Here is a 25420-nt window from a genome sequence, read left to right as displayed (position 1 = left end):
GTCTAGTCCGTGTATCATTATTGTAGTACGAAATACGATCAATCAACAATCAATCATGTCGGAACGTATTTCACAAATCGCTGGTCATTTGAACTACCCGAAAGGGATGCTGGCAGGTCAAGTGGCAATCATCACAGGATCAGGCCAGGGCATCGGAGCAGAAGCTGCCAGACTATTCGCCAACGAAGGAGCGAAAGTTGTGGTTTCAGATATCGATAGTGGTTTGTACCTTCAATACTATTTTGTAAGACCAGTACTGATATCATGATAGAAAAAGCACAAGATGTAGCCAAATCAATCAATGACAATGGAGGCAAAGCCATTGCGATACCAGGTGACATGCTAGACAACAGCTATATTGATCAACTCGTAAAGAAAGCTGCGGAGTTCGGTGATGGTAAGATCCATATCATCGTCAACAATGCTGGCTTCACATGGGACGGCGTGATTCACAAAGTATGTCGTATCCTTTTCTTGTCTAGTCTTCGAGTAATTGACTAATACTTCAACAGACAACCGACAAGCAATGGGATACTATCATCGCATTACACAGTACAGCACCCTTTCGACTCATCCGGGCTGCATCACATTACTTCCGAGTCCGAGACTCAGTGCCTCGAAACATCGTCAACATCTCCTCGACCTCAGGTCTACACGGAAATGCAGGACAAGCAAACTACGCCCTCGCGAAAGCAGGTGTCGTTGGGTTGACCAAGACGATCGCAAAGGAATGGGGCCCCTCGTTCGGCGTGCGAGCAAACACCGTTGCGTTCGGTCATATCGCCACTCGTCTCACTGCTGCAAAGGAAGAAGGTGCCTTCGTCCAAACACCAGACGGCCAGAAGATCCCACTTGGTATCCCTCAAGCTCAAAAGGCCGCAAGGGAATCGGGAGACAGCGCGTTCAAAGATATCCCACTGGGAAGACCGGGCACTGCTACCGAGGCTGCTTCTGTCATTCTTGCAGTTGTCAGTCCTTTGTTTTCATATGTCAGTGGACAGACTATTTCTGTTACTGGTGGAAGAAATATTTAACTATTTAATTTCTGCGCTGCACGTTTTAATATCCTCGCCGCACGTTCTAGCAATCTCTGTGCGTCCTCCCATTTCTCTTCTTCGATCGCGTCCTGAATAGCAGGGAAATATGCTTCGTCATACCCTGACCACGCTTGTGGTCCGAAAAGGATGTGTTTGTATTGTTCACGGCCCGGTATCTGGATTCACGTTAGCTCTGGAAATTGGTACAGAACTCAAGACGAAAAAGACTTACTCCGTATGGCCCATCTTTCTCTCCATTCTCGGGTATATCTAACAAATTAGTCTCAAAGGCAATTGTCCTTTGATTATGTCCGATTCTCTTCAAGGCAAAGATGTCGGTTTCGAATCCGCCTGATCCGGCAAGTACTTGCTGAGCCCAGAAATCGTCAAACTCATGGAATGTTCCTGCTTCCGTAGTGAAGACATCGGCAGCATCCTTCAGAGGTTGTACGTTGAGGTTCTTGGTGTCGAGTGTTGTGATGTAGTCGTTGACTTTTTGTGCATAGTATTTCAAATCGTAGGGGATGATCGGACGATCTGCAATCTCGAGGATAAGTAATGCCCACACTTGCGCCAGAGTCTTGTGATATTGGAATCCCGGATCTCCATATTTGGTCATCCATTCGAAGCTTTCGTAACAGGAATGATACGGATAGCCATTCTCGGGACCTTCGAATCCGAAGTCAATCGATGAAATACCGGCCATGTCCTGGAATGCGACATAGTCACTTCCTGCCGCTAAACCAGGAAGCTGTGAGTTGTTCTCGTCCCAGAGCTGGCGCAAAGTAACATTTGTTATCGGATCGCTGACACGGTCCAAAACGTGCATGAGTGGCTTGATGAACAAAGGCGAGGCTGCTGCTTGGAAGTTTGGTCCTGAAACACCAACGTCGACGTTGAGATATGCGACTCCTTCTTGTCGCAAAGCGAGCATGTGTTCCTCGACATACTCGGTACTGCCGATGAAGTTGTATTCCTCGGCATCCCAAGAGACAAATTCGATCGTTCGCAAGGGGCGCCATCCGAGTCGCTTGAGTGTGCCAAAGATGTTGACGACCTCCATCAGGACCGCAGATCCGGATCCCGGATCGACTGATCCAAAGCACCACGAATCTCGATGGTTTCCGACGATGATTTTTTCAGAGCTTGTCTCCATTCCTTGGATCGACCCATGGACGTTCCAGATTCGCTGTTTCTTGTTCTCGTCGTTCATGTTCATGAGGTTGACGATCGGACTCGAGGAATCGCCGGTCCACCATTCTTTCACCTCCGGGACACCACCGATCCAGTCTTCTTCGACCTTCTTGCCATGTCCTTCGATGGATTGCAACAGGACCTGAGCATCCCTCCAAGACAGGGGGATACTTGGGATGTTGACGAGTCCGGGATTGTTGTTTTCGTCGATTCGTTTTGCATCTTCCGTAGACGCCCATCCAGGTGTCAGCGCGTCTCCAACAACAAAGCTCGAAAGCGCAACACTTCCTCGTTGCACACCATCGCTGGGCATAAAAGGCCCGTCAGGCATTGGTTTCCCTCTCAAGAACCCATCCTCTTTCGGGTCGGAATAAATGATGCAACCGGCTGCGCCTGCGACTTCTGCTGCCTTGACCTTGCTCGCCCTGTCGTCTTGTGTGTGGTAATATCTCACCAAGACAACAGCACCCTTCACATCGATCCCCATCTCTTTTAGTTGGGCGAAATCGTGTCTTGATCCGCCGTTCGCATAAATCAGAGGTCCAGTGACGTTTCCACTTCTCGAACTTCCATGCCATATTAATGTCTGTTGCTTGTCTGTGGTGGCCTCCTCCTCTAGTCTTGCTACCCATCTCTTCTCTGGTGGATCAACAATCGCAACTCCTCGTCCGTCCTGTGTCGGGTAGTTGAGGTAGACAAAATATTCTTTTGTTTGAACTTTGTCAAGTTCCGCCTTCTGCCACATTTCACTGACCCATTCCGACAAGTAAAAGTCGCCTTCGGTTCCAGCGACGTGATCGAAAGAAGTAATGTACTCCAGATAATCCCCTATCCTTTTGGCGTCTGCCTCGGATTGAACTCTTGATCGCACACTTTCCGGATCGAATCTTGTCGCAAATCTCCCTCTGTTCGGTATCATGTTAAATGCGAACAAAGCATATACCAATGAAGCCAAAGTAAATAATGCGACAAGTCTTGCGATGATAGGAAGCGACACCCTATATTTCTCTGGTATTGAGGGTATTCGGGGTATTCGTATATTGCGTAAGCGATCTCTTATTGACGGTCGACGAGGCTCCTCGGGCTCCATGACATCCATCTGCTCCATACTCCTCCGGATAGCTGTCGCTTCATTCTCGCTGTCTTCACTGGGTCGTGGTGATTCTGCCGTGGGTGCATGATAAAGCAGTCCCTCCCGTTCTGCATCGTCACTGATCTCCTCCGGTCCTAAGGTCTGTGATGAAGACGGTCGTGACGACGTCGCTTCCTCATACGTCGGTATGGGCAGACTCTCGTATCTGATCTTGTCATCTTGCCCCATGATTGCGATGATTGATGAACAAGTAGAGGGGGACTCGGTGTTACCTTGATGTATTCGTTCATATCTCGGGGGCGGCGAAGCTCGCCTCTCTCCCGCTTTACCCCGTCCTTCATTTCATTGGTTGGATTTATTTATAATATTTATATATTGTTCCATTCAATGCTTCGTCTCCTCGATGCTTCCAGCCTGTTTCGGTCGGAGTTCGAATATCCAAGTCGTTCCAAAATGCTTCCTTGTCTCCCTGACGATCTCCAATCCGCTTTTCTCGACAATCTCGCCAATGTCTCGGTTCCACCAACACCCATGTTGGTCCGCGTGCTGTGATGCTTCTGAATCCAAGATGCGATTGAGCCATTGATAATAACTCCGACCATGCTCCAGTAACAATATCCTTGCTTCTTCGTTGTCAGGATTCAGATGCCGTGTGAGATTTTTGAGCAGATCGACGGGAGAAGGTGTACTACACAATCCCATGGTCTGAATAATCGTATCATATCCCTTTGTCTTTTCAGGCGGAGGCGGCATCGTAGAGATGGCATCTCCCTGTACGAACCTGACAGGAATATCGACCGCTCTCTTCTTATCCTTGTTCAACACTTCCCACTTGAGTTTTGCCTGGTCGACCATTTGCTTGCTCAGATCAACCAACGTCAAGCTCCGCACTCCCTTTTCTTTGCCAAACTTGTAGTATCCCAGATTCCTCCCCGTGCCAGCCGAGACCTCTAATACATCTCCCTTGCATTGCTGCGCTAGTCTTTTCCGTACGCGCATGATGCCAGCCAGAAACTCCGAAAAGCCAATGTCGGCGTCGAACGACGAGGCAGTATCATCGTAGACCGAGGACACATCCTTTTGGACCGCCGGAGAGTGGTTCGCATGTGAACATGACTTTCGTGTCGAGACAAAGAGTGCTGTGCCATATAATGCTATTCCAAAAGCAAAAGTACCCGCTACGGCAAAGAAGGGCGTTCGCCAGCGCGCAGTCGTCGCAGCACTTGTAAGTTTGGGAAGGCTCGTAGGAGGAGCAGATGGCGCAGGTGCCCGCGGCTTGTATACAAGTGGTTCAGGCACTTTCTGATAATATGGACCTGGCCTTTTGGCCGTCGATCGTGGAGTTCGTGCCATTTTGTGGATCTGGACTATTGGTGTAGGCACAATTGGTACGCTGGAGGGAAACATCAGCCTGAGAATGCGTCGGCCTTTGCGGAGTTTACTTTTCAGGCGTCTCATCCATACCACCTCCACCATTCACCATGCATGCCTTACCTGCAACAACATGCATCTTCGTGCAGTTGCAGTAGTATACAACATGATTGGCTATTCTGGTAGATACATGTGCAATCCCACATCCGCTGTCATGTGATAAAAATGGTAGGCTGTGCTGGGGCATCGCCTAACACCTCAGCTCTCAAAAGGAGCTGGACACTCCCACTTCGTCTGCTTTCCACCATTCGACTATGGCTGAGATCTTCGGCGCTGCAGCATCTGCTGTTGGTGTCCTTGGTGTAGTCGGCCAATGTATCGATGGCGTCCGTAAATTACGACAATTCCAGAAAGATGTGAAATCGGCACCAGAAGAAGTTGGTCTGATCGCTGATGAATTGGCATTACTGACCTATACTATGAAAGACATGGCAGTACAATTTTCAACTCTCTTCCCAGATGTCAAACTTACCAACCTCAAGTCGTGCATTAGTTCATTGCCAACGATGCGTGGAACGGACCGCTAGGATTGTGAACGACCTTGATAAGAACGTCTTGGATTCGAGACTCAAGGGATCCATGAAGTTTGCATGGAAGACGAAGGAGTTGGACGGCTACTTGACTAGGATAGAAAGGGCCAGAACTTCACTTTTTCTGGCATTTCACGCTTATCATTCGTAAGTCTGCCGCGCAAAGTCGAGAAGTATCTGATGATGGAGTAGAGGTATGCAACAGAACGCATTTGACTCCATAACCCGTGGGATCGACGGATTGCAAGCTACTTTGGTCTCGTACACCAGAACTAGCCTCACCCTTCAATCTGTCCCAAATGATGGGAAAGCTTCAAAAAATAGTCTTATTACTGGCACCACATCTACAGGATACGCAAAGGACAAGGCACCTCGATGCAACATGCCAAAGAGGCAAAAAGACGACTATACAGCTCGTCGCTTCAACATACGACTACCGCGCTGGCTATCTTATCGTACATTTGAATTGGGCATTACTCAGTCAGCCCAAAGCTGGGCTATACTGCTCAACTGCAAGCGAGTCATTGAACTGGACAGTGACTTTCCAAAAGCATGTATGCGTGGTGACCTCGCTGCAGTACAGCACCTGCTTGCGGACGGGAAGGCATCAATATATGATATAGACGCGTGGGGTAACACACCTTTGCATGTGAGCCATTCATCCTTTACTGCTGTGTTGAGCAAGTAGGACTGATGTTTTGCAAGTGGGCCTTATGGGCAATGCCTTGCGAGACGATGTCAACGAGGATACTTCTTCAAATGACCGAGTTTCTCGTCGACTGCGGTGCTGATGTGGAAGCGCCTGATGACAGCGGATGGTAAGATTCTCGTGAGACCAGACCATACATGCAAGCTAAAGCTACAAAGCCTACCTATGACGATGCTCTATCATTGGATTCCGCATGAGCGGCTGAAAGGAATTGATACTAAACTCAAGGATGAAGAATCAATATTATATCAAAAGTGCTTCTACCCACTCGACGAAGGAACACTGGTAGAGCAGTTATGTTTTATCCTTCAGCGTTTCATTCTTGTAGCGCCAAATCATCAATTGTTCATACAAGTTTGCTCGATGATATCCTGGGACAAGGTGGCGCTGGAGAACCGACTGATGATCGCAAGCCTTTACCAATACCGAGACTTCGACGCCTTTGATCTGATCGTCAATACGCCAAATTTGGAGGTGTCATTGATAGTGCAACTGGAAAGTCATGAAAAATTTCTCGAATCCTGCATTAATATGTACCATATGGAAGTCCGGCGCCGTGACCGAGCGAGTTTGCGATGGCGCAGTGTCTTCCGGCGCATCTTCTTGGAACGCCCTTTGTCTGATCCTTTCAGGCAGTCGTGCGAGACCGACTTGACAAGTGAATTTTGCCTTCATGGACAAGAGTGGACATGCTGGAATATTGCTAATTGTCCCTCTCAAGCTAGTGTATACACATGCACCATCGACATGAAGGAGCTTGCGCATCTGGGATTGGATATGGCATCATTGATGCAGAACGAATGCATAAGGTTACGCCGCGGCTCTTACGACTTGCGGCACATCGAGTACAGCAGATCTCACCGCTTATATGGTCGTATCATTGGAGTATATGTGAAACCCGAGACTAACACCCTCAATATATGGCCCTCCAGTCCCTGGGCGGATGCGTTGGTGGAGGTATTCGGTATGTTCTGGACATCAGTTGAGGACCCTCAGAGCACCTACAACGTACCAGGGTCTTGGATGGACGAGTTCCACGAATTGAGCGAGGAACAACGGCAACACATCGCATCGCTGGATTACCTCGAGTATATATCCTCGGGACGACTTGAAAGGCGAGCGCGAAGACGTCGAAACTGGCAGGAGGAACAACAACGAAAAGCTCAGGCAAAACTTTCAGGGGTCTGCGAGCTTGAAGAAAGTTCTTATTTATGAGGAATCTCGTTCGACTAGATACCTGAGCCTTTGAGGAACATTTCGTATATATCGTCTTGAAAAGGGAGTAACAACTCAGGACCTGTTTGTACAGTCTTTAGGTTATCTCAATTAAGAAATAGACTTCGACTGGTTTTTCAGTCGTGTTACAAACCCGCAATTTTGAATGAGCTAGGACTTAAATTCCAACGCTTACTATGCACGCCAACGAATGAAATGAATAGCGAGAGCAGGAACAAATATGATAGATTTGAGGGTATCCGAATATAAGCAATCATTAAACAACAAGATCCAAGAGAGAAATGCGATATATATCACCTTGAGTTGATGGCAACAATTTCCATGATTCTATCATACTGCTTCTGATCATCTCCTCTCAGGAAAGCATTTCGACTGACTTGCTTGTCATCCCACAAGTTTCCACTCAATTCATCACAGTACCGATACGGAAACACTTTCCGGCCAGGCTGCGTCGCTACTATATGGGCGATGGCCTTCATCTTCTCGGCTTCTTCGACGCTTTCTACGACACTTTCTTTCTTGCCCGCTGTCGTCGTTTTCGTCTGTGATTCGATGACGAACTGCTTTAGTTTTGTGGGCGATGATTCGGCAAGACCTTGGAAGAGGTATGCCCATCTTGACTCTGGGAGGTATTCTTCGTCTGGTGCGTGACCCATGCAGTTCCGTAGCGTAATACTTCTTAAAGTGTCGACTCGGCTGATGATGATGTCCCGCAGGTCCGGACAGATCCAGACGCCTTCTAGGTGTATCGATTCTAGACGTGGCATGTCTTGCGTTGTTAGAGGCAGAGGGATGCAGTCACTTCCGGCATCTTTTGTTAATCCTAACGTTCCTCTCTCGCTTGCTGTTAATGTCAAACGTGAGACGTTCGTAAGGTGTTTGAACATCATTCCATTCAGGCGCTCGTAAAATCGCCCGACGCCTTCGAGAATCGTATCTCTCTCATTCGTGACATTTCCATGTGCTGCGAGAGAGAACTGCTTCATCGAGCTCAGCAATTGGGCGAAGTCCGGTGACCAGAATGTTGAAACCTCCTTCGGGACCATCTGTTTCAGATACAGATTCTTGAAGTGAGGATCGTTGTTTTGGACCAAAGCGTTCCACACTTTGGCCATGAGGGAACGCCACGCTTCGTTACTTTCTGCCGATAGGACCTGCTGTGTATCTTCGGATTCGTTGAAAATCTGAGCAACATACGACCATTTCTCGGTATTGTTGAAGCAAAAATCGAATTCGACAGATAGCGTTTCCAGCCTCGGAAAACATGACAAGTTGGCCAGGATTGACTGTACTGATTTTGGTAGAATGCTCTCAACATCCTCAGACTGATATTCTGAATACGTATTTCCAGGTGCGGATCCAATAAAATTTACTTCTTTGACAAAATGTTTTATTTTGCTTTTGACAAGGATGTCTCTTGCTCTCCATCCGATATGTTTATTCCGTAATGTGATTGATTTGAATATTGTCGGCGAGGCCAGCTCGCGGTAAAATGAACAAGTATTACTCAGATTTATGATTGACTCCTGAACATGGTCGAGAATTGCAAGGTGGATCTCACAAGGTAGATTGAGGAGCTGCATTTTTGTGATGTATGAAACACGAAAAAGTAAGAGACATGCAGACAAGGCCCTTCTTGATATATCGAGCAAAGGAAAGGGGGCCCTCTGGAAATACTGATTGCTCTCTCGTCCGCGACTGTGTGTAAGATGAATATTTTTGGAAAAAAAGTGCTAAACGCACAGACCGAAGTGTGGTTGAAGGACCGATTAATTTGGGAAAAGACCGTACTTGAAGATTCTCTAGTATAACAGGGTCGAGGCTCAAGTCCATCCCGACTATCCGACATGTTGGGTGGCAATATCGTGGTCGATGGGGAGACTTTTTCGGTGTCGGTGAACATGGATGAGTGATGGTTGCAGGAGCAAATATCATGATATTCTTGTTATGGATGTAGCTGCACGAATAAGCACGGACTTTGCGACTTCTCTCCCTTTCCCCCAAGGTTCCCCTCGTTTCGAAATACTCGGGGTAAAAGTATGATGGGGAGAGGTAAGCACCAACGGAATATATCAAATATATTGAACTGGAACAGAAGACTCGAGACCTCATCTGATCAGGGGAGTTGACCGGTACTTGCATTTTTGGGTGTTTTGTGTACTTTGTAAACAGAAACGAAACTATCTCTTCCTGCCTCTCCCACCAGCACATTCTCTCCTGCTTAGAGCTTCTTCAGGCCAGATCCAGCCTCTCATTCTTTTTGCTTCTCTCTTCTCACTTACGTTAGGTTTTGGCATCCATTCATCTCTGTCCTTGAGGATTTTCTGTCTGGTCAAAGCTGCAGGACCTCCTATATCCAGCTTCCAACTATATTGATCCTTTGGCGGGGTTGTCTTTGCTAGGAAATGTAGAAGAAATAGTGCGAGTGATACTGTCATCTGTCCAGCAGAATGAGTCGACAGCTGAATCGGATCGCTCAGTTCCAAAAATCCAAAATATGGCATTGGATTCCCTGCATCACCACCATACCTCACGCAGACGATCTCAATTTCAGTGATTATGAATCCATAGCGACAACCATGCTCACGCAGGAAATGGTGCAAAGCGCTCAACCCGGCAAGATATCGAACTTGCTTTGCTGGACCACCTGTTCGCATACCACTGTTCCACTGTTCATAGGATCTCACGATGCCCACCACCCGACCTCGCTGTGAGTTGTGAAACGTCTTTTCGGTGTCTGAAGGCATGGCACCAAGAAACTCAGGCATTTGTTTGTTGCTAGTCGCGAGACTGCGCATTTCGAGGGCATTACTTTCACCCAACGCTTGTTTTAGAGCAGCATTGACTTTGACTGCAAAGTGGTCTCTCAATAGCTCATGCAATTGACTGATGGTCTCCGGATTTTGGTTTCCTTTTCTGGGGATTGGTAAACAATCCTCAGGAATGGCGATGTTCAGAAGATCAACGAGGTCTGGTATCCCTTCAGGAGAGAAAGATGACCAACGACGAAGATTGCGCACATCATACCAGAAGTGCATTGATTGATTACGGGGAGGTTCGACAAGACGCTGTACCAAGGAAGGAGATGGGTTGGGTGTGTTGAGATATGCTGAGAGGTTTGTAGTCTGTGGTGGTGTCACAGAACGTTGCACATAGGCAGACGAGAAGGTAGGAGGTGTCAAGGTTGGCATCAAATGGCTCAAGGCAGATGCCGCCCTTGGTCTACCCTGTGGTGTTGATCGATACGTGGGATATGCATATCTACCAAGGACAGAAGTGTCAATGACAGCCGACGCAGAGACCGAACGACCGTGACTTGGACGATTGCAAGACCACGGATCAACATCTGATGTTGGAGTGAGAAGACCCGAGTTAATAGGAAAACCCGTGCTTGACATTGAATAGTGGCCTGGGTGGAAAACGGCGACAGGCTCGGTGATTTGATCCTGGACTCTGACCTTTGGGATCAATCGCTGTTGCATGATGGGGGTCTTTGGAGGAGTAGTAATGCACTGCATCCAATCGAATGAATCAGTATTATACATTGTGAATTTAGTGAGACCAGCTCTGATGTTCAAAAGAATCGACCTACGGAATAACATGGCCTTTTATATCTTGTCCATGGTATAAGTCTGAAACGACTCAAAAACCCAAGCACCTGGAATAGTCATTCGGCCACACCCGAGGCTGCATGTCTACTATTAATGGAGATGGTGTCAAGTTTGTCGATGAACCCGATTATTATTGGATTATTGGTATATCATGAATGTGTGGCTAAGCGCTGGTGGTCTGGTGGAGAGCAAGCGCCTTGAAGTCGGCGCAACGCGTTTCGTCTACCGCTTCTATTTCGCGCCCCAATGTTCTCTGGCAAGACCTTTTAGCATTTCCATAGTCTTGTTCTCTTTCTCACGTATGATCTGGAGTTTCTCTTCTCGTTCTGCTTCGCGCGCTCGAAGTGCTTCCTCTTTCCGAAGCTGCCTTTCACTCTTCTTCTTTTCCTTCTCTTTGATCATCTTGCGGATTCCGCCTTCATCATCCCCTATCAAGTCTCGCTCTCCCACTTCTTCTGCACCTGGAGATTTTGCCTCGCGAAACTCGCGATTCGAGGCAGCGGCCTCGCGTTTCTTCTCCAGTTGACGTTCCTTTGTGCCTGCTTGAGCTCTGGGAGCTAGATCTTCCATGGCTTCCTTTTGAGATTTGCGGTCCATCTTCCGTTCATATCGAAGATCGTCACGGCGAGCTTCTTGTTCTTCTATTGATAGTTCTAGTCATATTTGTCAGTATGGTTCTGGGAAAGCAGACGGAAGAAGACGAACCATCTCTATGTTGTAGATCTTGGGACTTGGGCATTGATGGCCCAGAGTTTTTGGGCGGCGGCAGAGGTCCATATTCATCATCGCTTTCCCTTTCCTCTTGGATTCGTTCGCGCGGTAACTGATCTCTGGGTGCAGTCCGGTCGGTGACGATGGCTGATTTCCTTGCTTTGGCAAATGTGGTTGGATCGTACCATCCTTCACTCAACTCTCCGCGATTCCTGTTCGGGAGATTATTTTATATTCAAGAAGACACTATTGCGAGGAACAAATCACCATTTTCCGATGAAGCTCTTCCATCTTCCTTTGACTTCGGTCTCACTCAAGGTGTCGATGTCTATCTCCTTTTGTAAATCGAGGTATAGACCGAACATCGGTCGAAACACCGGGAGATCATATTTGGTAACCTGCCTAGCTTCGAAAGGCAGACTGTCCACTCGTCGACTGTCACGCTCCCGATATCTTCGCGACGACGCGACTGGCGACCTTGACCTTGGTCTTGACATGATGTCCTGACTCGGAGATCGATCTGCTCGCATCTGCGAAGATTAATAAGGGTATATGAAAATCGGCGGCGATAGCGGAGTTTGTTCTCGGTCTATAGTGGGGTAATGGCCTGGTGGGAGTAAGGTATATAGCCGTCACTGGTCCACATCATCAACCCGACCAACTTCTCTCATCTCTTCGAACTACAGCACAAGATGACACGCGTTCTCCTTACCGGTGGCTCTGGCTTTATTGCTGCCCACGTTCTTGACATTCTCCTCCAGAATGGGTAGGTTGTTCTCTCACACAAGGCAAGGCCAAAGCTTACTTATTATAGTCATTCTGTCGTGACTACTGTTCGCTCTCAGTCAAAAGCGGATGGTATCAAAAAGGCACACCCAAATGCAGACCTGTCTATTGCTATCGTGGAAGATATTGCTGTCGAGGTAGTTTTATCGTGAAAGGGTCGGCTGTTTCTTTCCCTGACACATTCTTAGGGAGCTTTTGATGAAGCAGTAAAGTCAGACCCACCCTTCGAAGCCGTCGTTCACACTGCTTCGCCTTTCCATTTCAACGTCACCGATATCCAAAAGGTATGTTTAGTCGATGCTACACGGCGATTCTGGGTCTGACAAGACTAGGAACTCCTTGACCCGGCCTTCATCGGCACTACTGGCATCCTGCAGTCAATCAAGAAGAATGCGCCTACTGTCAAGAGAGTCGTCATCACTTCTAGCTATGCCTCAATCATCGACCCCAGCAAAGGCAACTGGCCCGAGCACACCTACTCCGAGGCAGACTGGAACCCAATGACTCATGAACAAGCATTGGAAGCGCCTGCGGCAGGATATCGCGCCAGTAAAGTCTTCGCCGAAAAGGCAGCATGGGACTTTGTCGAAAAGCAGAAGCCCAACTTCAGCATTGCTACCATCTGCCCACCCCTTGTGTTTGGACCCATCGTTCACTACCTCAACTCATTGGATGCGCTGAACACGTCCAACCAACGTATTCGGGATATCTACTCGGGCAAGGCAAAGGACGAGATTCCTCCTACCGGCACCTTCTTCTGGGTTGACGTACGTGACGTCGCGAATGCACACGTCAAAGCAATGGAAGTGGAAGCAGCAGCGAACAAGCGATTTTTCATTATGAACGGCTATTTCAGCAACAAGGAACTCGCCGAGGTGATCAAGAAGAACTTTCCTGGCCAGAAAGACCTTCCAACAGAAAAGACCCCCGGTGGTGAATTCCCTCAGGAAGGTTATGCCAAATTCGACAACAGTCGTAGCAAGGAGGTTCTCGGGCTGAAGTATCACAACTTCGAAGGAACCATCGTCGACACCGTCAAGTCTCTGCAAGCTGTTGGCTTGTAAATTAGCTATATTCTCGAGAATAAGACATAGATAAATCATGAGATAAATGTGTGAAAGTCAGACTGTTGAGCTTGAATTCGTTTTTGATTAATCACGGGACAATCATTGTTTGAAGGGTTTTCATCTTTCAGGAGAACGCGATAGGGAATTGATGGGTGTTTTTCACTTACAATTTTTGCTGTATAACGAAGAGAAAGAAGGAGAAGAAATCAAAAAGTTGAGATTATTACTTTTCTCGGCAGGTGCCCAAAGCACCTCCGGATTCGGAAGTAGCCGTGCGAATCTACAGTACCAGTACCCCCCACTACGCGACGGAGCAACAAGTCATTCCGTCAGACAACAAATCATCCCACCACCAAGACAGAAGTCTGAAATCAGTCATCATGGCTAGTACGTTTTCTGTATCTGCCGTACACACATGAGGCCGAGCTAACGTGATATGCAGACTTCCAGGATATTGCCCGTATGCTTGGGTGCTGCGCAAGTGTCCTGACAAAGCTAATGTCTTGATCAGAGCAATTCACCCAATTCTACTATAACACCTTTGACGGCAACCGTCAAGGTCTTGCAGCGCTCTACGTAATTGGCAGGCCGTGCTCATAGCATGTTTATATACTAAAACAGCAAAACAGAAAGACAACTCCATGTTGACCTTTGAGAACTCGCCGATCCAAGGAACTGCTTCCATCACCGAAAAGCTGGTGAACCTTCCCTTCCAGAAAGTCCAGCACGAGGTCACCTCGCTTGACGCCCAACCCTCGAACGAAGCTGGCGGTATTCTTGTTCTTGTCTCTGGACGTCTGCTGGTATGTGTGAAAGATGGCAAAAAGCGGGGAGCAAGAAGAGAGTTTAACAAGGCCACAAATAGGTCGACGAAGAACAAAGACCGATGTCTTATACTCAGACCTTCCAACTCTTGCCTGACGGTCAAGGCAGCTACTATGTCTTCAACGACATTTTCAGACTTGTCTATGCGGCAGCATAGACGGATTGTTGCAGAAATGAACCAAAGTTTTTATAATGTCCACAAATGTAGAAATAAGTGCTCTGTGTCGTACTGTCTCTGTGATATCTTGTATTGTATGGTAGAGACAAGGCAGCATTATATTGTTGTCTTGGCAAAACTCTGACTTGCCGGGGTCTAAGCCTCAAAACATGCGCGGTGTAGCGTAGCCGTAACTGTAGCAATAACATTCACTGGACAAGCAGTGGTGTCATCTTGCAAAGCTACATACACATACAGTCCAGTAGCAGTATTGAAACAACAGGCTGCACAATCCAATAAACATCGATCGACAATGGCTATAGGGGCACAGATCGCCGAGGAGTTCAGGTCGCGCAACTTCAGTATGATGATTATCGCGATTTCTTTCTTGGTTGTACGTGGCTGACTATCGCGACAGGTATATACGGACAATGGTAGAATGGCCTTTCTCCATCGACTCCATCATGGATGCAGTGCTAATAATGATATCAGGACCGGTGTGCTATGTATGATACTCTGCTTTGCCTTGGGCATCGCAAACATCTTCCATTTCCACTGGATTATTCTGTTTAGTGTCTTTTGCTTGTACGTGTGGCTGTTGATCTATGCTATCCTTCATCGATGTCCGACTAACATGCCACGGCGAAAAGAATCTCATCGTTCATCATCCTCTTCATCGAAGTCCCGCTCTTGCTGCGCATCTGTCCGACCTCGCCAGTATTCGATCAATTCATGCGTCGCTTCACGACAAACTACATGCGCGCTCTCATTTATCTCGTCATGAGCGTCATCCAGTGGCTGTCATTGATCGCCTACGCCACCAGTCTGATCGCAGCAGCTGTGTTCTTGCTCCTTGCAGCTTGTTTCTACGCGCTTGCTGGCGTCAGAGGCCACGAATTCGCTGGCAGTAAGACCCTGGGTGGACAAGGAGTCGCCCAGATGATTGTTTAAAGAAGCCAGAGCAAAAGAAAGCAGAGAATGTACCTACCTTATCCATAGCCATACATGATAATTGCAGAACATGAATTTTTGATCAAGATAATAGCTTTTTGTGGCTTGATGAAGCCACTGGCAGGTATACAGTAGCATCCTTGAAAAATAATAGACTCGCCGTCATTGGCCCCATCCCACTATAACACACTAGCGTCGATCTGTGTTGGTCGTCATCACCGATAATGATTGAAGGTTCCTCTGGTTCGTCTGCTTCCTTTACTTGCTATCGGACTTCCATCATCTCTCTGTGTCCCCCTTTTTCCATTCTTCATCAATTCCTTATCGTCCAATATATTTATACACAAAAATGAGTGCACCTCAAATCCCCCCTCGTCCGAGTCGTTCGCCCCGACCCGAGAGCAATAATCCCACAATGAACATCCCCCCGATCCCACCGCGTCCTCAACGTCGTCTAGATAGATCAATCTCTCCGTCCAGAGCTGAATACAGCCGTTCCCCTCTTAATGATTTACCTGCGGGACCCACGTCGAAAAGATCGTCGGCAGCTTACATCCCAGCCATCGTGGGAGAAGAAGGTCTCGAGTACGAGAGCGTCGAAGAACAACAAGCCACACAAACACGAAATGTCGCCGCTGATCTTCCCATCCACGCTCCAAAGGCCTCGGTACCTCAATCGACAGCTACCTCTAGGATTCAGACCGTCACCCGTACTGACTCATCTCAGGCCGCAGCTGCAGGTGTCGGAGGCAGTGCTGCGGAAGCTTCTTCGCATCCATTGAAAGCAAAACCCAGCTTCTCTCGTTCCAATCTGTCTCTTGCCGCTGAAGAAGAAGGTCCTCCATCGGTTGGATTGACGGTGCCCATGCTGAAATATGCTGGAGATGCTCAAGCCCCGTCTCCCATGCCTACGACAGAGGACGCGACCGAGTCTCGCAACCATCACCGCAAACGCAGCTCGCGCCACGAGTTTGGTCCTCCCGGTAGCTATGGCCTACACGGTCACGGCTTGAATTCCTTCCACGGAATCAATGAGCCAATGGACAAGTTCGATGAGGATTGGTACAAGAAACACCCCGAAGAATACAAGAAGGAAAAGGGTCGGATTTATGATCCTGGCCATCCAAGCCACGAGTGGGCATTGAGCAGCGACGACCTGAACAAATTGGTTCATCAAAGCTCAAGTCAAGGAATTGGAATGGGTGAGTTCTTTTGCTTGTGCCACTGCTTGATTGTGAATGGTCTAATTGTTTCTCAGGAACGACACCAGAAGCTGTCGGCACACCGTCCGAACAGATCGGCTACCTCGCCTCAGAAGAATACACGTCTCGAATGAATTCACCAAGACCTCTATCGCTCCACGGCAGACGCTTGTCAAGCGGCAACCAACCTCCCATCGCCTCACCACTCCGAAAAGCAAGCGCCCCGGCAGATGACCAAGCCATGGAGTCGGACATTGAAGACATTATCCATGTAGATGCGCCAGCTCATCGTGTCAGCAAAATCGGTGGAGGTGGCTACGATCCTCCAAAGGAAGACTTCGGCCCCGAAGGAGGCAACACTGAAGAAGAAGGTGGCTGGGTGGTGGAGAATGGATACGGTACACCGATCCTGGCCTCTGATGAAGTCGCCAAGAACACAGATCCCACGGCAGAATATCAGCAACCCGCCATTTCTCCAGAGCAAGAGAGACGCGGCAGTGATTACCATGCAGGATGGGACTCTGAACATCGTCGCAACAGCGGCGAGCCTCTGTCTCGTGTGCGCACCAGAGACGCTGCTTCGGGTGCCGGCACTCCTCTCAAAGACATCACCGAATACGAGCCTTTGTTTCCCGAAGACGAAAAGGAGCCACCAAAGCCTAAGGCTGTCGACCACCTCAAGAGACCCGATCTCGCACGTCACTCCTTCCCGAGTCAAGACATCTGGGAAGACGTGCCAGAAAGTCTTCAGTACGAGACAACAGTCGACACACCGCAACAACCGGAAGAGCTTGGTGCATCGACTGAGTTTGAGTTGCCGGAGAAGGAACAGGCCCGCAAGGATGGCAATGAACCCACGGATCGTGCTGATTTCCTGAGCGAGGAAGCTGTAAAAATGGCCAAGCCTCACTTCAAGCCTGGTGTCGCTGATGAAATGCGACCAAATCTACAACAACGATTCCCATCGCGTGACATCTGGGAAGACACTCCCGACAGTCTTCAGTATGAGACCACCGTCGAAACACCACAGATGCCCGAAGATCTCGAAGCATCGACTGGTTCTCTTCCACCAGCTTACGAAGGAAAGCCTCTACCAAAGTTCAACCGCGCTCTTGCCGAGGAGACACGTCCCGACTTGAGACAACGTTTCCCTAGCCACGATATTTGGGAAGACTCGCCAAACAGTCTTCATCTTGAGACTACCGTCAGCGGTCCTCAGTCACCCGAGTCCACCGAGCCGCCCTCGATACCTCCTCGACCGTCGCAATCAAAACCTCTGATCCCGCCCAGACCTGCCACCAAAAAGCCACAAGTCCCAGCGCGTCCCGCCCGCACTATCTCCCAGGAGAAGATCAAATCACCCCCACTAGTCAAGGCTAAGCCTGTCAATGCCAACTTTGCAAGTCTCAGAGCAGGATTCATGAATGATCTGAACAGCAGGCTCAAGATCGGTCCTCAGGCACCAAAGAAGGAAGAGGAACTTGCTGAGGCACCTGTAGAAAAGGCACCTCTTGTCGATGCTCGCAAGGGTCGTGCTAGAGGTCCCGCGAGAAGAAAGCCTGCGGCTGCGGCTGCCCCTGCTACTGCTGACGAGGACAGCAAGGTAGCTTCGGGTCTCGCAATGTCGACGACGAATGTCATCTGGCAGATTGATGAGGCTGGCCATCTCGAGGTCCCTTCCACCGAAGGCTCACCTGTTGAAGTACCAACTTCTGAGGTTCCAGCTACTGAAGTGTCATCTACGAAAGTCGAGCATGAAAATGCCATCGAGACTAGCACAGATCCCGTCGGCGCTGAAGGAGACATTGCAGATGCTGGCAAACTCAGCGAGGCTACTCTAGATCGAGCCAATGCGATCCAGCCTGGTCTTGAAGAAGCTCTTGCCGACTCTCGCAGTCATGGCGAGACTCCAGCTTCAGGCGCCACTGATGTAGCTGCCTCTGTCCCTGACTTCACCAGCGAAGTACCTACCTCTGGAGGAGCTGCTGCGAAGGAGGAAGAAACCGACAAAGTACGACATAATGCCTTGACATCAACACCCGTGGGTGGAGCGACCGCTGAAGACACGACCGAAATGGTTCACGCCAGCGCGCAGACCGGCGAGAAGGAAATCACCATTCCTAGCGAGGAGGATATACTCAAGATCACTGTCGATGGAAACGCCCCGGAGGAAGGCAGTGTCATCACAAAGGCCGACGGCGAAGAGATCGTGTCGCATGATGTTTAGAAGCGAAAGATTGATGAATTTACTGTGATTGGTTGATACTATGTTACGAATTGATAAACCGGGTGGGTCCGCTATTCCCGAATTAAATCCAACGCGGCCGACATGTGATGTAATCAGATATCAAAGCTTCCAAGTTCCCCAGTGGCTCCATACCCCCCCAACAGCCCCCCCCTCCAAAACATCAAGGTGATGAATAATTTTTCGCTCATGTGATAATTACCCGGGACGGTTTGGAGGAAACGGCACAGAGACATGCATACATGCAGACAGGTACATGGAGTAAGCATGGAATAAATATGATGACAGAAGACGAAGATTATATAATTGCACGGGGTTATGCCCTCACCGTTACGTCCTTCTTACCTCCATCCATTATTCATCTGAGCGAGCGACAGGCCCCACTATATGCCCCAAAGAAGCCAATGTGTATGACAAACACAAGTCGATCAGGCAGAAAAAGACTAAATAGAATCAAATAAATATAAACCACTATGGAGTGGTTCACCAACTTTTCCCACAAACTCACTCATCACTCCAACTCGCCCCTCGACCTCACCCCAGCCCATAACAAATTCGAAGCAGCAATGGCCAACCACCCCAGCCAGCAGAAGATCCTCATCACAGGAGCGTCGGGCTTTGTGGCAGCCCACGTTCTGAACTCTTTCTTGAAGAATGGATATCACGTCCGCGGCACAGTTCGGTCAGAAGCCACGGCCGAGGCGGTCAGGAAGTCGCACGCTCGCTACGCAGACCAGCTCAGCTTCGCCATTGTGCCGGACATCAGCGCACCACATGCCTTCGACAAGGCCGTCGTGGGCGTCGACGGAGTCATCCACACCGCCTCTCCCTTCCAGCTGAACGTCGAGGACAACGAGCGTGATCTGCTGCAGCCCGCGATCCAAGGCACGACGTCGATTCTGGAGGCCGTGGCCAAGCACGCTCCCAACGTCCGTCGCGTGGTTATTACCTCGTCGTTCGCCGCCATCATCGACATGGGCAAGCCCAACGGCGGCGCAGGCTACACTTACACCGAGGAGGACTGGAATCCCTGCACGTACGAGGAGGCCGTCAAGGGATCGGGTCCGGTGGCATACTGTGCGTCCAAGGCGTTCGCCGAGCGCGCAGCCTTCGACTACGTCAAGGAGCACAAGCCCAAGTTCGACGTCGTCAGCATCAACCCTCCTATGGTCTACGGACCCCTCGACCACGCCGTCAGCGACCCGAAGAAGCTAAACACTTCGTCGGCCGATATCTACCGATTCCTCGACGGTTCGTCCAAGGAGATCGGGCCCACTGCTTTCCCTGCTTTCGCAGACGCCAGAGATCTGGGAGAGGCGCACTTGCGCGGTTACGAGGTGCCCGAGGCCGGCAACCAGCGTTTCGCGATTACATCTGGCAACTTTACTTACAACCAAGTGTGCGAGATCCTGCGCGAGGCGTACCCCAACCTCGCGGACAAGATCCCCGACCCCAGCAAGGAGCCAGCGCCGACTGTCGACCAGCTGCCGCATCTCAGCAACGAAAGGGCCAAGAAGGTGTTGGGCATGACTTTCAGGAGTCTGGAGGAATGTATGAAGGACACGGCCGAGAGTCTGTTGAAGATCGGGAACAAGCAATAGATTTAGATTTTCGTTTACTCTTGATCGACGAATCGGCTCGCTATTTGACCAAATAGAGGAAGTTCCAAGCGGTCCAGTGCCTCGGCTGTTTTGTTGTCAGCGTTCGTGATTCCTCGCCATAGTGAAAAGTGAGTCGTAGATCTTACCATCTCTATAAGCCCGAAAGACAAGCCAGAGGATAAGCCCAATGTCCGCAACGAAGAGTATCCAACTGATGGCAGACGACCACGAGAAGATCAAGTGAACGACGAAAATGGCGGAAAAGGCAAGACAGCTCTGCCACGCGTGAAACCTGTAATTTTCGCACCATGTCAGCCTTCTGCCCCTCTCTCAAGTATATCCCCCCCCCCTCCCCCCCTCCCCCCAAGTAGAGCACAACAGCCAAGGCCCGTAGGTAGAGAAAGAGTACGAACCTCACATAATCACTCTTCTGCTCAAAGATCAACAACGCAACCCCACCGACCGGCGGCAGCAGCAAATACGCCAGCGCGGCCTCGACATCCATTCTGATCTTGAGACTCGTCTCAAACACATATGCGCCATCATTACTCGCTCGGCCCCAACTCCTCGCGTTTCTCTGTTGCTGCTGCTGTGGCTGTTGTTGGATTGCCTCGATGTCGTCGTTGTCGTCGTCGTAGTAGTTGTCTCGCGAGTTGTCGATGAACGCCGAGGGCGAGGGCAGGGCGGTGTTGCGAGATGCGGCCCATGGGTCTTCGTAGCTTGCTCGTGAGGTTGCGGCTGGTGGGATGTATTGTTGTTGTTTTGAGGAGGGGATCGGAGGGCTCAGAGCGCGGGTGCTTTCTGGTGGTGAGGATTGGTAGGGTGCGAAATCCATGGTTTATTAATCTGTTGATGTATTTCTTTATGGTTGCCGTTGTTGTAGTTGTTCTTGTTTTTCGTGTTTGTGTAGGTCAAAGGTGGGTGTATTGTGTTGTATTTGTTGATAAGCGGTAGATCTCGAGTGTGGATACCTTGCTGTACAAGTATCACTAAGGTAATTGTATACAGTACAGTAGTATCTCTCGTAGGCTAGCTAGGGACTAAAGACAACACACACTGCTGTAACTACGGAGATTGTCGGACTTTGCTGTGGAGAGAGAGAGATAGAGAGAGCGAGATAGAGAGCGAGAGACTGGCTTGGCGATTGATATAGCCGGTTCAGTAATATCTTGTCGTACCTACAGTATTTCCTACCTTGGTCCATGGCATAACTGATTGCGCCACCGCCTTGTTCTACAACGCCACCGGCACATGTCAGGGTGTGATTATGTGGAAACAAAATTGCAGCATTCTGCAGCTCTTCTACTGAACATAAAACAAAAAAGGTCTCATATAATTCATCGTCCCATCATCTCATCTGTCTACCCCTTCTAAAATAATCATAACTCGTGTTTTCCCCTTCGCCAGGTGGGGTTTCGCCCAATCTCAGACTGCTGTATTCGGCTCCCATGTTCGCTGCCGAAGACAGCAAACCTGCGCGAGCCTCACTGCCCGTGCTATCTGCACGCATGTGTCTGTACTCGCCTCCTATATCCATCGATCGCACACTACTGGCAGGGCTTTGATCTCTAGGGAACATGGGCGTCTTCTGGTAGCCCGGAGCATATGTCGTGCCAACATCTTTGCCTTCGCTCGAGTCAGGTCTGAAGCCAGATTGCGTCGTCGCAATCGTGCTTCCAGACATTCTCCGCATGAGATCCGTCGGACGACCATACAGCTCTCCGTCTCCGCCTGCTTCGTCTCGAAACTCTGGCCTGTTCTTGAAATGTTCAAAGTCCATGTCGGCTTCGCTGACGAACTCAAAGGGTGCAGGCGCGGAACCAGCAGCCTTTCCAGGCTGTTCGTGAGACATCGGATCCATGTAAACGTCTGAGTATCCCGTGCCGATGATCTCGTCTGCCGTTCTTCCAGAATATATGCTCTTCAACAGATGCTGTGATTTCGACGACACCATTGGGGTGATCAACGGTTTGTACAGAACAGGGTGACCGAATCGAACACCGACACGGTCGTTTCTCTTGCTCTTCTGGTCTTGTCCCTTTGCCGCTTCAATGTCGCCCTTGCCTGTAGTGTAGTATTTGCAGCCATCGTCGAATGTCTTTTTGCAATAAAACTTGAACGCAAGGAGCAAGAAAGGCAAAGGTATCATCGAGTAAAGCTGAGACCAGGTTCCTTCACCTTGTGCTCCGACAAGCAGAGCAATGACACAATTTCCAATGAATGCAAGGAAAACGAAACGGTTGAACAAAACACGCCAAAACTGTCCTCCGGACTCGGTCTTGGTGATGAAGACGTACAGCAGCAAGTACTTCTTCAAGTATGAGTCGACGACGAAGTAAAAGGCTGTGATTGGTAGAACCAAAGGTTGAATCGTAGCAAAACACATTGCTACTGTCGAATAGAAAAGAAAATAGTTGTAGTAGCCAGCGTACTCGAAAGGTTGAGGTGCGCTGAGTTCGATGAGTTCGCGTGGTGTCGGGTTCAGAAAGTGTCGAGAGAACGATCCCCAAGCCAAAGTGATCAATTGACAGAGATCAACCGCTGCACCTAGGTTGCGCTGTAATAACCATGTGACCCAATAGGTAGACACTCCAATGAGACCCTGCATACCCTTTGAGAAAAGGTGCCCGTTCTTGATGGCGTCCCACACATCCTCGCCATGATTGTCACGCGCGTCGATGACGGCACTGATATATTGCCATATCGCGGCAAAAAGAGAGAAAAGAAAAAGATTGTTGATGACGAAAAAGGTGTACAGCTTGTGGGTGACGTGACGTTCTCTGCTGGTCTTTGACATGTCGCCAGACTTCATGCTCAGCTTTCGGAAGATTGCCGGAAGGAAGAAGTAGAAGGCTGATGTGATGGCAGGAGCAACGACACCCTGGAAAATAGCCCAACCTGTAGGGTGTGCCGACAAAGACGTCTGAAAAGCTGGCCAGACGATACCAAGATTGCTCAAACTCGACAGGAAGACGGCGATCAGGGCGTTAGGTACCAACCAGCCGATAGTGAGTGCAATGACCCAGATGTTGTTCATAAATGTCGCCCAACCACGTTGTCGGCTTGACATGGACAAGTTCTTCCATATCAAATCGTGAGGCTTCGGTGCAAGAGCGATGTGTGTCTTATGCGGAGCCTTATTTCTTGTCGCATAAGCCACGACATGAGCATCTGAAATCTGTTCGTAACTGGCGAAACCGAAAGGCATAGCGTTTCGTTTGTCGACTGACTCTCGGACCTCCTTCACCTCGATTTCCAACTCTCTGATTCTCGACGTCAAGTATTCGATGGCGTCAACTTTTTGTCCCTTGCGATATGATTGATCGGACTTTGTGACTTTGTAAACAGGTCGATTCGGAGGTAATTTGTTGGGGTTCTTGAGGTACTTTGCGAGGACCGATTCCAGAGCGCGGACGCTCTTTTCGTGTTCTTCGACCAGATCTGGCAGATCCTTGACATTCCTTCCAATTGAAGTTCTGGGTGTAGTTCCAATGTCCTTTGCTTCCTCTGTGATCTTGACCAGGCCCTCATCCGTTCGCAATCCTCTGGGAATCTCAGTGATCAACAAGGTTCGAGAATGCAGACTTCGTTGATACTCGGGACTCTCGAAGTAAACTCTTCGGAGACGAAGCACATCGCGATAGTTCCTCCATAGGAAGAAACAAATGATGGCGTCAAAGACATAGGCGCAAACGATATATGCCCAGTAACTCGCTCCCCAGACAAAGGTTGGCGTTAATTTTGTAAAGATTTTGATATCGTCACCTCCGTACGAGCGATCTTTACTTGCGATTAGGTTGATAGGTATAATGACTCCACACCCCACCACTGTGACGCAAAGAAATATGTTTCGACACATTTTTGTGAACTTCAAGAACAAAGTGGCATCCATGCCAATCTTCTCAACCAATTGCGTCTCTTTCGTCTTGATGATGGGGCTGACCCAATCAAGGTAACCTTTTCCAATCGGAGGCGGGGCATGTTTCTCGTCTGCATGTTTTGATCTCGGAGCGTAGACAACATTATTGTAAGGACGCAATACACAGAAAATACAAGCAATTAAAGCAAAACCAGCCAATGATGTTCCCAGACCGGCATAGAAAGAGTCGCTGTTGACTTGAGAACGAAATGGATCTGCGATAAGACTGACAAAGGCATCTACTCCGCTAGTAGTGCCCGTCTGTCTACGCACTGTACGAGAGGGATCCATGTCTACGGTGACATGAAGATCAAAACGAATGTGAATGTGTCTGCCTTAGGTAGAGAAAGAATGGCGCGCGACCAGAACTAAAGATATCGGCACTGTACCTTGCATCGATGACATGGGTCAAGATGGTCATAGCCATTCCACAGTTAAACGCTGAACTATTTTTGGCCGATTGGCGCTTCTTTTTGAGGTTTGTTTTGTTTGCAGATACAACGATTCTTCCATTGGGTAGGACGACACGCGGCCTTGGGCTTGTTGAGAAACTCAACCGCTTACCTAGCACCTAGGTCACAGCAGACAAAGGATCAGTACACCAGGACGATTGAGCCTAAAATGTAGCTCAGGTAGCCATCATCAGCCCTCATCATCGCTGCCTCCGAACCCGTTTTTTTCTCTTACGCGAACCCGGAATCCAAGGGAAGAAACACGAGGCGTGACGTTGGTCTAACGATGACTGCGCCTCTGTTTTGCTTACTGTTACCTTATGACTACCTACCTTACCCTGAATGTGAATGATCATCCATTGTATCCACTTGATCCTCGGATGTGTGCAGCTACAGTCCTTGCTTTGTTATCAAAGGGAAGTCTGGATTTATCCGCTAAGTAGTACGCTGCCTTAGCTGAGACATCATTGAATGTTAGGTATAGTTCCGGACATACTGTTATGGCAGATGTGATCCCTGTCCTTGTGATAAGATAAGCCAAAGACCCCGTGTTTCAGAGTCATGCGAAGTAAGCTACGCTACAATGAATAGATTATTACCTTGATGTTCTTGCCGTGATGATAATTAGGTCCATTGTGTATCATCCAAAACACCTATTAATCC

At 49.1% G+C, this 25420-nt stretch overlaps 13 protein-coding genes across 18 annotated transcripts; 7 read left to right on the top strand and 6 right to left on the bottom strand.

The window, feature by feature from the left end:
- Nucleotides 1-55: 55 nt before the first annotated feature.
- Nucleotides 56-1034, top strand: AAFC00_001577 (uncharacterized protein; the record flags this gene model as incomplete). The annotated part of the gene is made up of 3 exons (XM_069347937.1): nt 56-221; nt 272-456; nt 513-1034. 3 exons carry the CDS (start codon nt 56-58, stop codon nt 1032-1034), a joined length of 873 nt encoding a protein of 290 aa, XP_069204264.1.
- AAFC00_001576 (uncharacterized protein) lies at nt 1031-3552 on the bottom strand (the record flags this gene model as incomplete). The annotated part of the gene is made up of 2 exons (XM_069340787.1): nt 1031-1213; nt 1270-3552. 2 exons carry the CDS (start codon nt 3550-3552, stop codon nt 1031-1033), a joined length of 2466 nt encoding a protein of 821 aa, XP_069204263.1.
- A 156-nt stretch (nt 3553-3708) lies between these two features.
- On the bottom strand, nt 3709-4677 carry AAFC00_001575 (uncharacterized protein; the record flags this gene model as incomplete). Its single annotated transcript, XM_069340786.1, has 1 exon — nt 3709-4677. One exon carries the CDS (start codon nt 4675-4677, stop codon nt 3709-3711), a length of 969 nt encoding a protein of 322 aa, XP_069204262.1.
- Nucleotides 4678-5009: 332 nt separating this feature from the next.
- Nucleotides 5010-5282, top strand: AAFC00_001574 (uncharacterized protein; the record flags this gene model as incomplete). Its single annotated transcript, XM_069347936.1, has 1 exon — nt 5010-5282. The coding sequence occupies one exon, from the start codon at nt 5010-5012 to the stop codon at nt 5280-5282; it is 273 nt and encodes a 90-aa protein (XP_069204261.1).
- A 2241-nt stretch (nt 5283-7523) lies between these two features.
- AAFC00_001573 (uncharacterized protein) lies at nt 7524-8345 on the bottom strand (the record flags this gene model as incomplete). 2 transcript variants are annotated; one of them, XM_069340785.1, is made up of 1 exon in its annotated part: nt 7524-8345. In XM_069340785.1, one exon carries the CDS (start codon nt 8343-8345, stop codon nt 7524-7526), a length of 822 nt encoding a protein of 273 aa, XP_069204259.1. The 2 variants fall into 2 exon arrangements, with proteins under 2 accessions (XP_069204259.1, XP_069204260.1); XM_069347935.1 differs by having other exon boundaries at nt 7524-7997.
- Nucleotides 8346-11072: 2727 nt separating this feature from the next.
- Nucleotides 11073-12082, bottom strand: AAFC00_001572 (uncharacterized protein; the record flags this gene model as incomplete). 3 transcript variants are annotated; one of them, XM_069347934.1, is made up of 3 exons in its annotated part: nt 11073-11494; nt 11547-11764; nt 11820-12082. In XM_069347934.1, 3 exons carry the CDS (start codon nt 12080-12082, stop codon nt 11073-11075), a joined length of 903 nt encoding a protein of 300 aa, XP_069204256.1. The 3 variants fall into 3 exon arrangements, with proteins under 3 accessions (XP_069204256.1, XP_069204257.1, XP_069204258.1); XM_069340784.1 differs by having other exon boundaries at nt 11820-12049; XM_069340783.1 differs by having other exon boundaries at nt 11820-11917.
- A 162-nt stretch (nt 12083-12244) lies between these two features.
- Nucleotides 12245-13402, top strand: AAFC00_001571 (uncharacterized protein; the record flags this gene model as incomplete). Its single annotated transcript, XM_069340782.1, has 4 exons — nt 12245-12318; nt 12367-12475; nt 12527-12622; nt 12671-13402. The coding sequence occupies 4 exons, from the start codon at nt 12245-12247 to the stop codon at nt 13400-13402; spliced, it is 1011 nt and encodes a 336-aa protein (XP_069204255.1).
- A 644-nt stretch (nt 13403-14046) lies between these two features.
- Nucleotides 14047-14387, top strand: AAFC00_001570 (uncharacterized protein; the record flags this gene model as incomplete). Its single annotated transcript, XM_069348552.1, has 2 exons — nt 14047-14208; nt 14271-14387. The coding sequence occupies 2 exons, from the start codon at nt 14047-14049 to the stop codon at nt 14385-14387; spliced, it is 279 nt and encodes a 92-aa protein (XP_069204254.1).
- Nucleotides 14388-14700: 313 nt separating this feature from the next.
- AAFC00_001569 (uncharacterized protein) lies at nt 14701-15338 on the top strand (the record flags this gene model as incomplete). The annotated part of the gene is made up of 4 exons (XM_069340781.1): nt 14701-14749; nt 14806-14821; nt 14880-14972; nt 15038-15338. 4 exons carry the CDS (start codon nt 14701-14703, stop codon nt 15336-15338), a joined length of 459 nt encoding a protein of 152 aa, XP_069204253.1.
- Nucleotides 15339-15687: 349 nt separating this feature from the next.
- Nucleotides 15688-18767, top strand: AAFC00_001568 (uncharacterized protein; the record flags this gene model as incomplete). 2 transcript variants are annotated; one of them, XM_069340779.1, is made up of 3 exons in its annotated part: nt 15688-16005; nt 16066-16540; nt 16597-18767. In XM_069340779.1, the coding sequence occupies 3 exons, from the start codon at nt 15688-15690 to the stop codon at nt 18765-18767; spliced, it is 2964 nt and encodes a 987-aa protein (XP_069204251.1). The 2 variants fall into 2 exon arrangements, with proteins under 2 accessions (XP_069204251.1, XP_069204252.1); XM_069340780.1 differs by having other exon boundaries at nt 15688-16540.
- Nucleotides 18768-19351: 584 nt separating this feature from the next.
- AAFC00_001567 (uncharacterized protein) lies at nt 19352-20386 on the top strand (the record flags this gene model as incomplete). The annotated part of the gene is made up of 1 exon (XM_069340778.1): nt 19352-20386. The coding sequence occupies one exon, from the start codon at nt 19352-19354 to the stop codon at nt 20384-20386; it is 1035 nt and encodes a 344-aa protein (XP_069204250.1).
- Nucleotides 20387-20400: 14 nt separating this feature from the next.
- AAFC00_001566 (uncharacterized protein) lies at nt 20401-21221 on the bottom strand (the record flags this gene model as incomplete). 2 transcript variants are annotated; one of them, XM_069340776.1, is made up of 3 exons in its annotated part: nt 20401-20471; nt 20533-20678; nt 20800-21221. In XM_069340776.1, 3 exons carry the CDS (start codon nt 21219-21221, stop codon nt 20401-20403), a joined length of 639 nt encoding a protein of 212 aa, XP_069204248.1. The 2 variants fall into 2 exon arrangements, with proteins under 2 accessions (XP_069204248.1, XP_069204249.1); XM_069340777.1 differs by having other exon boundaries at nt 20457-20471.
- Nucleotides 21222-21734: 513 nt separating this feature from the next.
- Nucleotides 21735-24596, bottom strand: AAFC00_001565 (uncharacterized protein; the record flags this gene model as incomplete). Its single annotated transcript, XM_069340774.1, has 1 exon — nt 21735-24596. The coding sequence occupies one exon, from the start codon at nt 24594-24596 to the stop codon at nt 21735-21737; it is 2862 nt and encodes a 953-aa protein (XP_069204247.1).
- Nucleotides 24597-25420: the final 824 nt, after the last annotated feature.

Source organism: Neodothiora populina (assembly GCF_041146345.1).
Source record: "Neodothiora populina strain CPC 39397 chromosome Unknown canker_contig_12, whole genome shotgun sequence".
Lineage (NCBI taxonomy): Eukaryota > Fungi > Ascomycota > Dothideomycetes > Dothideales > Dothioraceae > Neodothiora > Neodothiora populina.
Note: the sequence above shows the minus strand (reverse complement) of the source record. Positions and strands in the feature narration are given on the sequence as shown.